Source organism: Apteryx mantelli, chromosome 6, assembly GCF_036417845.1.
Source record: "Apteryx mantelli isolate bAptMan1 chromosome 6, bAptMan1.hap1, whole genome shotgun sequence".
NCBI lineage: Eukaryota > Metazoa > Chordata > Aves > Apterygiformes > Apterygidae > Apteryx > Apteryx mantelli.
In genome coordinates, this window is record NC_089983.1 from 42,495,639 (window position 1) to 42,510,085 (window position 14,447).

Genomic DNA, 14,447 nt, shown 5'->3' on the forward strand with positions numbered 1-14,447 from the left:
CACGTTAATGAATGATGCTAGAGTAGAAATACCTGAACTCACTTCAATCTAGCTACTTTTGAGGCCGTTCAGGAACTAAGAGCAGGCTGCAAAATCCTTCCAAGAAGCATTCGGGTAGTTACTTCTGCTAACACCATCAGAGGTAGCTGGTTAAATTTAGTCTGGGAATATCTCCATTAGACTGCAGTTACAAAAGAGATGGGGTCACACTTAGCATCCCAGATACATGGGCTGCAGACGGTGCCCAAGGGAGCATTTGCTGCCGGTATTGTTTGCCACTTTTATTCAGGGTTTGTGTTCGCTGCTGGTGCATTTGAAGCGTTTAAGGATAAAGGACTGCAAGCACTGATTTACCTGCTCTTAAGCAAATCTCTCATAAATTGGAGTGTAGTTTCACTCACATTGTGATACCTCCTTTGATTTTCTATTCCCAACAGACAGGACTAGTGATAGTGCTTAAGCATAAATGCTATCTCTAGTAAACACGGACCAATTTATATGCACATTGGAAGCTCTGGGTTTTGCAAATGCACAAGAGAACATACTATGTTTATTTTCGTAATACCACTGCTTTTTGTTTACTAGTATAAAACAAGACTGAAATTAAAGCCACATGAATATTAAATAAGGCTTTAAATAATTTATCTTTAATTCTGCCCTGCAGATGGCTTTACTTAACAGTACTAGTAATAAACAGTTACATATATACATGCACACCTGAAACCGAGTGATTTTATTTCTTAATTAATGAAGCAAAAACTCATTAACAGTGAGCACAGAGAGCTTTGAGTGACTTTTAGCTGAACTATAATCTGTGCATTTCAGTACCCAAGCTCCTCCAAACCAGCTGAATCACTCTGAAACTAACTGCAGGGAAGCAGTTGGTAAGAAACAATGATGATTTAAAACCAGAACAATGAACAGTGATTTTTTTCAGAAAGGGTATTTTTTTGCAATTAAAAATGCATACAGTGTTACTTGGTTTTTCAAAAACACCATTAGAACGAGCATTTTGAAACACCATGCTGGACCTCTTTGCCTGTTAAACATAGGAAGTAGGTAAATTATTCACTGTAAATATATTTGTTGGGTTTTTTTTTTTCTTTTCCTCACAGCGGATTGTCCAAACATTGAGAAATTCTCAGGTTCACCCAGTATTAAAAGCAATGCATTAACTATATAGCCATTATTTCTTCATTATAGTGATTTTTTTTAAAGAGCATATTGTTCTATGATATGCTATGATGAGTAATTGCGTAATTAAATGACAACAGCTCAGGACTCTGACTGAAGACATGAAGCAAAGCTCCTCAAACTCAATTAAAAGTGGTGAAGACAGCAACGGAATTAAGAATAGGCATGTTATCCTGAGAGTATGGATTTAGTAAGGCATACATCAACAAGAAAGGTAGATATTATTTCTATACTGCTGAAATATAATTCATAATTCAAGTGAAAATGTGTTTTTCATCAAAATTCTCCTAAACATCATTGTAGAAAAAGAGCACAAAGTCAACATGAACACAACTGAAACAACCGTTTAAAGTAGCTGAACACATACTCATTCAAAATGCTTTGCACAGTTCGCTCAGCCCTACTGCAAAATTATAGTTAATAGGAAATGCATGACTGAAGGTCCACACAGAAATGTCCACAGACGGTCCTAGCCCAAAGCGAAAAGCACGTAAAGTAGAAAAGTTGCAAATATAAGAAATCATATTGGTAGAGAGCATACTGGCATACACTATCTTATAGTAAGTATGATAATCAGGTATAGTCCTGATTTGAGAGATAAAAATGAATATAGATAGGGCCAGGCTGTAGCATAGTATAAATCAACGTAGCAGCATTAAGATTTGAAGAATCCGGCCATCTTGTTTAATTGACATTTTAAGCCTGAATGAGGCCTGCAGATTCTCTCTATCTTGAATACTAATTAGACTATAACCTATATACAATGTATAAAGAACCACGCTTCTTCTCATTCTAGTTATACCATTTGGTATTTCTGTGTGAATAAATGTAATGACAAAGAACGAAATTAATGCAAATCATTGTGGCTAATAAGGAAGTGTTGATCCAAAACATTAATACTCTCCACAGAAAGACGACAGCTAGACAGGAGGCTGCAACGGTGCTGCAGAAGAATGGACAATGAGACAAGTGCTACGCGTACTATCCGTTACAATACAAAGAAATGATTTGTCTTTGCCAGACTGTGAAAAAGGTAAACTGACATAAATTAGGAGACACTAATGGATGTTAGTTTCTTATTATTCACATTGGCAAGGTTCTCCATCATCTTCAAGCTATGCAAGTAGCAATTACAAAAATACACAGAAAGTTTCACTCTATTATCACAGACTCCTTCAGACTATCATTCCAAAATTAATCCCTGCAGAAATACCCAAACGCCAAACGAGAATGAAGAGCGCGGTACAGTGACAGGATTTATCTAGTGGCCCAAACCCATATAACACTGCTCCTCCTGCAGATCTCTCCAGGCTGCAGAGTAGCCTGTTCCCCTTCTCCAATCCCCTCCTACAAACACACGGGAATAAAATTCTACCAAAAAGATGCAGAGCTACTTAGCAAAAGGAGAGAATATTCAGTCAGCTTTACATACCGCTCTAACAGTGATGGGCTGCTTCTGATGGGGCAAGCCCTGAGGTGGTTCGGGCTCTATCAGTAACTGGGGCATTGCAGACCACTGCCCCACACCGCCCTGGAAGGCCACTCCACAGCACGACCTCACCACATCTTCAGTGACGGTGATATTGTAGCAGAAGAACACAGGACTGCTCAAAGTTGTGTAAAGCGTCCCAAAGAACAGGAGCAAAAGTCTTGGTCAGATTTAGAACAATAACCTTGGAGATATTCAAAACTCGACTGATGAAGTCCCCGAACATGAGGAGGCTGGACCAGAGACCTCCGGAGGTGCCTTCCAACCTACACGATTCTGGGGGCATGTTCCTGCCTACAAGGCTGCCCGTTGTTCTTGCAATGCCTACTGGTTATTAAACAACATTTTCCTTTAGTTTCTTATTTCAACTAGTCCCATTCAGAACAGTAAGTAAACCCACAGACACCAGTCATTTCAATTTCAGTGATGTAGAAGGAGAAGAAAAGGAAGACTTCTGAAGCACAAAAGAAAGGGGGAAAAACTTGCTTGATAATTGTATTAAAGTGTAAAAGCTTTGGGCAGATTAGATGAGGGCGTGAAGTGCCATAAACTTTGAACCTGGGGAATAAAATAACCAGCTCTGCACTGAAGCAGATGAGGGAAGGAAGGGGAAAAGTATAATGCTAATGGAGGTACTGTTGCTCAATATTTATGATTTCTGTTTAGAGGCATGGCTGGACATGTAGTTAACACACGTATATAGCTCACTTGCATATGGCAGCACAGCGGTGCCTCTTCTGAGTGCACGGCCAGTGTCCCGTGTCCTGGATGCACCACAAGCTAGAGGCATTGATGGAGACATTTGGGGTGTATTAGTGAGTGAAAGTACAAATCCAGCTGTTTTTTACCCAGTCTGGCTCTGTCCAGTTGCCCAACGTCTGTAGGACCCACCCCGAGCACAGTGAGACCGTGATGGATGAGGAGGTTGTGAGAGCCTCTCCTGTATCTTCCAATCCACTTATAGCACTGGAAGTTGAGGCTTTTTTTCTGATGAACAACACCAAATTTGGACCCTAACATTGCTAGAGGCAAGCAGCTTATTTTTAATATTTATTAATTCATCATTGTTTTAGCAATTGGGAACCTAGTCCTTTGGGTTTACATCCAAGCTGGTTAGACATAGAGTGAGCAAGTCATTAAGTTGCTTGCTATGCTGAAGCCCCATTTCGAAATTGCAGCCCAGGAAGCACACTTCCTAAAGCAACCCAGTCATTACCTACAGATTTAAGACCTAACTATGCCTCCACACGCACCCAGAGCTTTAGAAAATACCTTTGTTGCAAGCATACAAATAAATATACCTGTACTTGTACCATTGCTTATACATAAGGGATTCGTAAAAAACCTGATACCTTATTGCAATTTGTATCAAAATATAACATTTTCCAGCATGCAGATGCCAGTTAGCAAAAGACTCAGGTTGGAAACCTATTCGGTGCTAACTGGTTTTGGCTAACTGTTTTTACAGACAGCAACCTCACACCTCTAGGTATTGCATAGCTTTATTGGGTGATGACGGGGAAGATAAAACAAACATTTTTCCTTATCTCGTCATGTGTAAATGAAAGAATCAACTGTTATATCAGTGATAAGATGATTACTAAATGGTTCTTCTCCACTTCTATCAATAGCCTGATGAAAGGAATTAACACTGACAGTGATAAGTTGTTTTCTCAGGCATTGAGATTTCATGACAAGCAAGGATTTCTTTAGCAGTCAAAAGACATCTTATCAGTTGAATATTGCTCTTCATTAAATGCATTAGAGGCACCCAAGGATTTGCCTGACATTTAAGCAACTTCTGGATTACCCTTTCGCCTCTCCACAGTGATGTGGATCACCTCTCCTTACTGAATGCACAGACTGTAATGCAGATCAATTTGTTCACCATCTTTCCTCTGTCACTTATTCTGTTACATTTATCTCAGTAATTCATTACAGACCTCACCTAATCTGCCTCCAGGTTTTCAGGGTTCTTTAATGTAAAAGTGTTTGCTCAAATATGTCAGGTTTAATGGACATGTTTTAGGATGACGCATGTCAGACTTAATGTATTTACCATATTAATCAGACTTGCTTCCTTCACATCTATTTCCATTCCCTGAGAATGAGAAAACCCAAATCAAGTAATTATTTACTTAGTCCTCCAGTAAAAAAACAAATAGTTTTGGTAGTTACAAAATGGTGAATGAAACTAAGTCTTCTGTTTGGGAGAGGGGGGTGACCGGTATTTGTTCTCTTATTGGAAGCCTGATGCAAGCTTATTAAACGAGCAGATAAACTGCTGCTGTTTTCAACCAACTTTGGAATAGGCTTTTGGATAAGTCATTTAACTAAGCAGTAAGAGTATGTGTATTAAATGGTACATTCTAAAATAACATTTGAAATATACTTTTCCAGCTCCTGTGTACTTCAGATCTAGCTTTCAGAAAGAAATTAAGCCTATCCAAGAAAAAAAAGACAGACGACATTGAAGCAAAGATCCTTGGATTAGAAATGGTATCAGTATGGAAGCAAAAAGGCAGGCTCTATATCATGGTCTAGATTTAGGGGAGTCACATAATCCTGATCAGCAGTGCTGGGACACCACACATTCAGTAAAGATTAGAGTGACCACCAGTTTTAAATGATGCTGGTCAATAACCATGAGGCAAAAGGTGAGAAAAGAGTGCTGGAAGTCACCGCAGTCATTTTGTCTAGCGCCTCTGTCCCACAGTGAAAATTAAGGCTGCTAGATGCAACCCTTGCACAAAGATGATTGCTAAATCACTTCTGGTCTGTCCGTGTCCTTCACTTCCCCTGTAACTCTGAGGTTGACGGTGAGTTCAATTCAGTTTAATAGCACATGCATATACTCAAACCATGCCCTTCAGCATGTTGCCTCTTCCTCAAAAGGCAAGAGAAAGGTAGGTATACCAATTGGTCCTGGACCTAATTCCTGCATAATGGAACTAGGGTTGTAACAGTAGAAGGCTTTGGCAATAAATATGGATATCTGTGGGAAAACCATACGGAAGAACCATAAGGACAAAAGGAGTCAGAGACAAATAAATTTAGTTGGGGTACTACAAAGAGTGTAGGTTCTTCTCCTCATCAAAAAATCTTCTTATAAGTGTTTTTTTATTATCATATATATAGTTTTATAGTAAAGCTACTGGGTGCCGAATAAAACAGTATCAGAATACACAGATAAGGCTATCATCTTTAGTATTTTGATACCTCAATACAAATAATTATAATGCTGACATTTCATTTTAAGTAAGTCAAACCCACTTACATCTACAGCATTTTACATGTCATACATTTGCTATCAGTATACCTGCAAAATTGCTATCAAGTTGCAAGCAACTTATCTATAAAACTTGATGTCAAGGACATTCCTGTTTGCTACTGAAAATGTAGCTTGACTGCTTGTCTTCTTTCCTGCATAGAAAGGTGCAAGGGGTTGACTCTAACACACAGTGCAACACATACCATACCAAGACCACTTCCTCTCTGGAACACTAAGAATCCACAGAATTCAAACCAAAGTTCTCTAAAGAAGAGAAACCTACAAAAAGTTGCTTGAAAGACAGACCTTCCTTCTTCTGACCCCACTGCCTTTATATTAAACTGCAAAAGCCTTCTGCAAGGTTGTTCTTGGAAAGCAGAAAAAAATGATGATACAGCCTGCTATAAGGTGGATGATTATTAGAACTTTAATGGAATTGAGCACTGGGCTCACTACAAAACTACAAAAGAACCCCTTGACCTCAGTGTGTATTTTTGTTCAGCACAAAGCAGCTAAGCTTTTAATGTTGCTTTGATAGTGTGGATGATCAACCCTCCATCTACTTTGAGACTTCTCAAAACCCTTTTAAGTATCTGCAGGCTTTTCCTCCTCATTATAGAAATACCAGTATTTACCAGGTTCCCATTTAATGCTGGACGAATCAATTTCGAGCAACTGACCTGAACCTCTGGCCAAAACTTGACGAAAATTAGACTCAAGTCTTTCTTCAAAAGTTTCAAAAATTCTGACTACATTTATCCTCATAATTTTCACCTGGCTCTGAATTTCATCTGAAATACTCAACACAAACAATATGAGTCAGTGCCACAGTTAATTCCTTTCCAAGAACTGTGAATCCTTCTACCAACCCTGCTTGCCTCAGGGAATTAACTCCCCATACAACTACAGCAGGTAGTATCTTGTGCTTCCAGTGGACCAGTTAATACCAATAACACTCAGAAATATTCTGGACTGCTACTGCCAATTCTTGCATTATGAAGATTTGCTCTATATAGTACTCTCAGTGCTAAAGCAAGCTAGATTTTTTTTTAATTCATTTTTACCAGTAATGCAATTCTGAGTACCCAGAGGACAAAACCTACCTGCAGTGCTCTCCCTGATGTTAAAGCTCAGCATGATTTTATTAAAGAATGAAATTGGCCCTTTAGTTCAATCAGTGACATATTAAAGATAACATTTGAAAGCAAAGAAATTACTAGTTCAATGACAGAATTCTTTTAGATGAACTGTCTATGCTTTCATGTATTCCTTGAACTTCAGTGCTTTTGGCTAGAGGTGCTTGTTTGAATCATTTAGGAATTGCTGAGGATAGAATGACCATTGGAAATCCTGTATGTGAATAAAGATATTTACACACAGAAATATCTGGGACAAAAATCCTTTTCCTTGATGTTGAAACCTGAGTATAAATTCAAGAGTAGACTCGAAACCTTCCCAGAAACCTCTCATCAGCCTATTCAGGCTGGAGATGTGCTGAGACTGTGTGTTTTATGAGGCTTGAGTAAATCATTAGCAAAATGCATTTTCAGTGTTGATTTACACCTCTAGCATCACCTTTTTGGGGAAACAAGGAGAAAAGGAAACCAAAGAAATGGTTATCATACAGCTTTCGAACAGGGGCTTGGTAAATCACAGAAGTGTTGGTGATTGAAAAAGAGTCAGACTCAGTCTTTTCTTCTTCAGCCTCTGATGTCTCAGCATTGGTTTATAAGAACAGTGAAGAATGATATGATTAATTACTACTAACTTTCCCTTTCATTATAAATGTATAAAATAAGGACAAGAATCCTTTTATTTGTGCAGGGACCTGTCTAGCTGAAAATACTTTTGCTCCTTGATGTTGCCTGTATTTTAGCCATAACAGATGAATATTATAATCAGGGAAACTCGTGTCTTTGGTACAACTGTTACTGTAGATCTTAGTATTCTTATGTGAAGTTGTTTGCAGGAATGACTTCTATAGTATTAGCATTTGTTTGCTTGTGCCATGGATTTTTGGCTTTTCCCTTTAGGCTATTTATCAATGAAACCTGTTAATATGTTATAATTAATATAATCACACCTTTCCAGGAGTGGCTGCTCATTCAAAACAGTACGTGTCCAAATATTAAGTTGTTTATGAAAAGGTGTCATTTGTAACTGTCTTATAATTTTTTTGTCCATTGTGACAATGGGGAAACTCGAGACAATGCAAACACTGACAATTCTACTGTGTTGGGGAGAATGAAACACTTCCTTTTTTGAAATGTACGCTTTTTAATGTTTACATGGGAATAATATCGTTAGGAGCTTGACACACTGTCTGTGGTGTGGGTTTCACATCCTATTTTTACTGACATTTGTATCATCTCTGCTATCCCTTTCAAAAGGCTTCAAAAATCACCAGAAGATGATGGTAGGACATGGCCACGGCCACTCAGATTAGCTCCCAGCAATTCAGCCTGCCAGCACTATCAAGTTAGCATTGCAACTGGGGATGCTGCAGCCAGGTCCTTTTACATTACCTTCTGCAGGAAGACATGGTGCTTCATGACTGCTCTGACATGCATCTGTTTTGCCAGGGCCTGATCTGGCATCCCCACCGACAGTGCAGCAAAAACATTCAGGGTATATTTTATTTTTCTTAAAAAAAAGTTTAAAAATGTATCATATATGTGCTGAAGCCCAAAATAGCAGTAAGTGCTTAATATGTAAATGATCACGTGTTCCTGAGATACAGGTACAGGAGAAGGGAAATTTTGTATTACTGCGTATTCTGTAATCTTTCAATTTAGCAAATCCAAAGAGTCAGCAAAATAGTTAAATTTGTTTAGATCACCAAATGACAATAAATTAAAAAACTAGCAACCGGCAGTTTACACATGTTTTTTGTTTAACAGACCCAGGAGTATCACCTCATCATTAGAAAGTGATGAACCAGCATTGTCGTACATGGTACTGACTCTGAAGGCTGTTCAGTATTAAGTGTCATGTTTATCAGCTAACTGGGCAGAACTGACATCAATTTAGGTATTTTACACTGACAACTACACCAACAATTGTTTTTTTCTATACATTCTTTACCACAGTACAGAAAAATTTCCCTGCTTAATCATAGCTTTTCTACATCTTCTACGCAGTCACACTATCGTTAACATTCTAGAACAAAAACAGTAGAATAAGCTCTTGGAAGTACAGGTGCGAAACCATAATGAGCTTTGTTTTTTTGAAATGACTGTTATGATGATGAAGAATGCAGATGTGTAAGAAACGGATATGCTGCCCCGTGAAACTTCCAAGATTTCAGAGATGCTCCTCTTCTGCAAGAACCCTCAACACTGGGAAACAGTTCCATGAAACCAACGGACCAGAAGCCCACGCCAGAAATGACCTGATCAGAGGACGTAGCAACTGCCCTCCTTCATCAGCCTCAGGACTCATTTCCCTATCATGTGTTTGACAGCAGTGAAGCAACAGCATTTGCAGAGTCATCCTTCCTCTACTATTCCCTTCCTGCTTCTGACAACCAGCCGCTTAGGAGCTCGTAACGACAAAAGCTGAATTTGGCTCTTACATCTCAGTGAATGCGCCTTACCGACAGACTCTTTGCAAGCTTCACAAGGTCCTCCTTGTGCATGGCTTTGACTAAAAATCGCAAGCTGATGTGGGAAACTTTCCAAATTAAAGTTTCTCAAAGCTGCACAGAGTTTCTGTTTTGAAAAAAAAAATAAATCAGTATTTCCCTGTGAAAATCTTTGTAACAAAAATCCCAGAACCTCTAAAAAGGAAGTTGGGAGGCAAATCCAAACCAGACCTAGTAAAGCTAGCCACAAAAAAAAAGGCTGAGGTGCAGCAGCAAAAATACAAATGTAAGAAAAAACATAGCCTGACATATAAAACACAGCAAGATACTGATTTAGGAGTATTTGGGAAGTGCACTTCGAACCATGCTTCTCATTTCCCGGACTTGTGCGTGTCCTGCTGACGTAAGCAATGGCTGGCACACTATGCATTAGGAATCAGTGTGCTAACGCTAACAAATTTCTTTAGACATCTATTATTTTATTGTGCCAACACTACCTATAGTACATAATGTCTCCCATCATCAGAGAGTTTCCCGGCACTAAACAACAGATCTGCACAGCAAAATCCGTTAGTTAATTCTAATAAGGCAGAACAGGGATAGCTGGGATCCTAGGTTGAGCCTTTAAGAGATGATATTGTCTAGGGAAAAGAAGCTGCTTTTGTAATTTTTACATCCTGGCATAACTCAGGTGATGCAAAGGTCCTTGTAAGAGTTACGGGAGCTTCCCAAGGGCAGCACTGCCTGGCTTCTCTGCGGTGCTGCATACTGTGGACTTATATCAACCTGGCCCACAGACCTACCAGTCACTCTATTCGTATCCACCAGCACTGCAAAATGGGGAACAAAAGGGTCTTTTCTTTGCGGAAAGGGATTTTGGTGCACAGGAGGGCTGGATCCATGCTGAGGAGCTCACCCAGCTAACTGAGGCATAATCGTGAACCCAGGGCATAATCGAAGTTCGACTCTGGGGAATGCCAGCCACCCTGCTCCAATGCCACTGTGTCCTGCCTGGGACTCAGATTCGGTGCACGTGGGAGGACTAAAAGATTAACGCCCTCAAAACCCGGCAGCACAGCATATTACAGGACCCACTGACAAAGTAATATATCAAAATATATAGTGATTAGATTTCAGCCATGAGCATCAATTACACCGAGGAACACCAAGGAAGCACTGGAGTCTTTTCAGGACAAGGCTCTGTAAATAGCTGTTTTTTCTGGTTCAGTAGCAGGATTGAAAAATTAAACGCAAACATTTCACATCAACTCAAAGTAAAAGTTTTCAGAATCTGGGGAGGGAGAGGGGAGGCAGGGAAAGGAAAGTAATTCTTTCAGGCTGAGGAAAAATCACCTTAAACAGTGTTAAGTGAGTTGTTTCTTTTTTTGCGGGAGGAGGGAGAGGGGGCAATTTCTAATAACGCAAAGTCAAGCCTTTATGCCGAGTGAGGAGCCAGCATTTCATTTTTCTAGCGCCTACCCAGTCACAGAATACCCTTTTTTACAGCCTTGCACTGCAATATTGAAAGTTCTTGTTGTTTAGTTACTGCAGTGGAGCCAAATTATGGCTAGGGTGCTACAGAGGGGAGAGTTTAGGAATACCTTTTGCTTATTCCAGCAGAGCTGCAAGGACGACAGCCAGAGTTTATTTGGTGGAATTTGGGACTGGAAAGGATGTGCGAGCCATAAAGCACTGCCAACATATTCCTACCCCAAAGAGAAGTGTGTTTCAACACAATACTTGCTAGGCTGACAGACTTCTGCTTTGGCCTCCATTGCCTATTAGATATTTTAGCAAGTACTGAAAGCTTACCTGTGGTTAAAAATCAGTACATGCCAATCAAGAAGCAGGACTGACCGTGCTGCCCTTCCAAAAAGCATATGGCAAAGGCAGCTTTATTTATTTGCAGTAATGCCTGTAAGGTCTACCTCTCTTCTGAATAGCCACCTGGTTTGCTACTCATTCCGGGTTAGATTGCCACAGTAATTATTCTGCTGTTCAGAATTTTACCCTGCCATTTGGCTGCAGACAGAGCTAATTCGAGGCCAGACGGCAGCGTTACAGAATACCAGTATTGCTCTCACTGAAAGCATCATGCACAGCCACCCTAGAGTCAGGGCACCATATGCAACCCACGAGCTCTGGAGACTGAGACCATCTTTCGCAGCCAGCTTCCAAAGTCCTGCTATCAAGTATCACTTTGCTCCATGATAGAAACAGTAGGTACTCATCTTTTATATAGCTGTGAAATCTGGCTGTCCCTGAACAGCGCTAAATGAATGCTAAAAGACATTAGGTGAGAAAACAAATAACGTAATGAGGATTAAACATGTTTTTTTTCCAAGAACTGAGACAGCAATAAAATCCAGTGTAAAATATAATTTTGTACCTATCACATGACTCTGACATGTAGTCCTTGCCATGGTGTCCTCCTCTTCTTCTTGCAGGTTTTCTGCGACTACTTTAGCCTGTACATAATACAACAACAAAAGTGAAGAACATCTGAGACTCTGTTTATGTCGTTTCATCAGAACTAGAGAATATCTTTTCAGAAACAAACCATGGTATCATTACAGAGCTACTAAGAGTGGATGGGTATAGCCTGTCTCATCCTATGAATGACATCTGAGGATAATAACTTTAACTTCATTAAAAGTCACAATATGCGGCAGTCAAAAAAACTTCCTTGGAAGACACAATTCCTGAAGAGGAAAAGTCTTCTCCTACATTTTGTTTTTAAATAAGAAAAAGGAATAACACACAGGTCTCATGACCTCGCATTTGTTTCTCTCCAGAAATATCATGTTTCACATTCTGTGCCAAAAAAAGGTGAACTTAATATGTGATGCAGGATCTTTTCAATTCAGTTTGCAATCATTTAACTTCAGTATCTCTGTTTCCACCCCTATTAAAAATCATTTTATTAGCTAAACAGAAAGCAAAGCTTAATTTAAGAATGCAGTGCACGCTAAGAGCCCTTATTTCAAGCTCTTTACATCTGTTTCTGGCATGTTACTTTAACCCCCCCTAGATCTTCTGTTTTTCAGATGAATGCATTTTTTTGCTTTGTTCTTCATTCCTATTTTTCAAAGTGCATAGGTAAAGTGAGCATCTTCCTAACATACAGTGAACCCCCCCTTCCATTATATACCATCGGTGGCCACAATTCAAACACAGGGACGTGTTTTTGTGCCTAGTCAATATATATAAATCCAAGAGGAATGAAGATACTTTCAGGGTCCTGAGAGTAAGAAAGCCATCCCCGCAGGAAACATTACTTTCAATCTCTCAGATCTCTTAAATTATTTGTTAATCACTCTCTGCTGTTTTAAACCACTTACAGCAACTGGTTGATTTTGTTTATATTCAAATTAACATTAAATACATTTTGCAATATAAAACAGAAGGATTTATCATCATTTGCATGACTTTAATATCTTTGATCATAGTAGATATTCTGCTTGTCTAGCTTACACAAGTAGTCCTGTTGACCTCTTGTGACTAGCCTCAGTAAGACATGAAAGATATGCTCTCCATATTTAAAAAAGGTCATTTAAAATCTCTTAATCCCAGAGATTTGATTACATCTTTTTCTTCTGAAATGAGGCTCTTCAGGCTATGGAAAATGAAGAGGAGAATATGTGATCATTTGGCATCAAATTATGGGTAAAACAATTTTTCACATTTGCAGACTGCATGGCGGTCTGTGCCTTGCTACCAATGTGGCATTTCACAATATTAGGATAGATTTCCAGGTATTCCCCAAACACACAGACTGCAGACAGAGAGGGCTATACAAAACTCCTGGCGTCTTGATTTTGGTGCCACTCTTCCACTTCGCAAAGTAAAAGCCCATGGCTTTTCTAAATTACACTGGGTTGTAATAAAATCACAAAGATGAAATGAAGCAGTGCAGCACAAAAATGATTGCATCTCACCTTAAGCTCCAGCCAAGGACATGAAAAAGTACTGGAGAATGTGGAATATCCTTGGTGTGGGCTAAAGGATTATGTATTTCTGCTGGCTGGCCTTTAGAGCAAAGTGCTTTTTTGATGAACACTAACGGGAAGCATATCCCTTTGAAGGTGAATGCACAAGGCCGCCATTGGTGGAACATTGCTTTTTCCATAAATTCAGTAGCAGTCAAGCAATAATGCTCTTTGCATGAACAAAAATGAGAGGTAATTGGTGCATATGTTATGGCATAATAGTGCTCCAAGTCTTTACCTGGTACATCACAAGAGAAGAGATCTAACTGTCAAACATTAAACATTTAACGAAAAAACCTTCTAGAAAATTAATGTTAAAAATGTTACAGCCAGGATTTAAACAACCAGTATATATATGACACACAGTTTTGAAATACACTGGTTTCCACACTGACCCTTATCACTGAATGCTTTTACGTTGTTCACAGAAGAAAAGGAATCCTCTTAGTTCAGGGCTTTTCAAAAGATTTATGCTGTTTTCTCCAAAAGCATTCATTTTGTCTTTTTACAAGGGGAAAAAAAAGCACAATGGGCCATGATACCACATGCTACTGTTTTCAGTCACAGATATCTCCCGATCCTTTGCAATCTGCTTCAAAGTAAGCAGACACAAAGACTAACTGAAAATGATAGTAATAAGATGCATGAACTTTGAATTTAAAGACTTTCCATTGTTCTTCTTGTACAACTTCGGAGGACAAGACGAAATCTTACATGTCATGGAATCTTAACAGTATATCTCTTTCATAAATTAGCCTTAAGAACTGTAAGCGCATGCTTGTATTCTCTTTGTTCTACATGTCCTCAGCCTTTTGGCACTAGACGTTTCTTTTAGGAATTAAATGCAACAAGAACATAATATGAAACTCGCAAAGACAATGCATATAATGTAATTCAGTCTTAAAAAACAATATAGGAAAT

At 39.1% G+C, this 14,447-nt stretch overlaps 1 protein-coding gene across 1 annotated transcript in view; it reads right to left on the reverse strand.

Moving 5' to 3' along the window:
• The window catches only part of NCKAP5 (NCK associated protein 5), a 388,365-nt gene that overhangs the window by 43,353 nt on the left and 330,565 nt on the right, over positions 1 to 14,447 (reverse strand). The window contains exon 15 of the mRNA XM_067299354.1: positions 11,927 to 12,005. Coding sequence (XP_067155455.1) covers positions 11,927 to 12,005 — 79 coding nt within the window. The remainder of the gene's footprint in view (positions 1 to 11,926; positions 12,006 to 14,447) is intronic.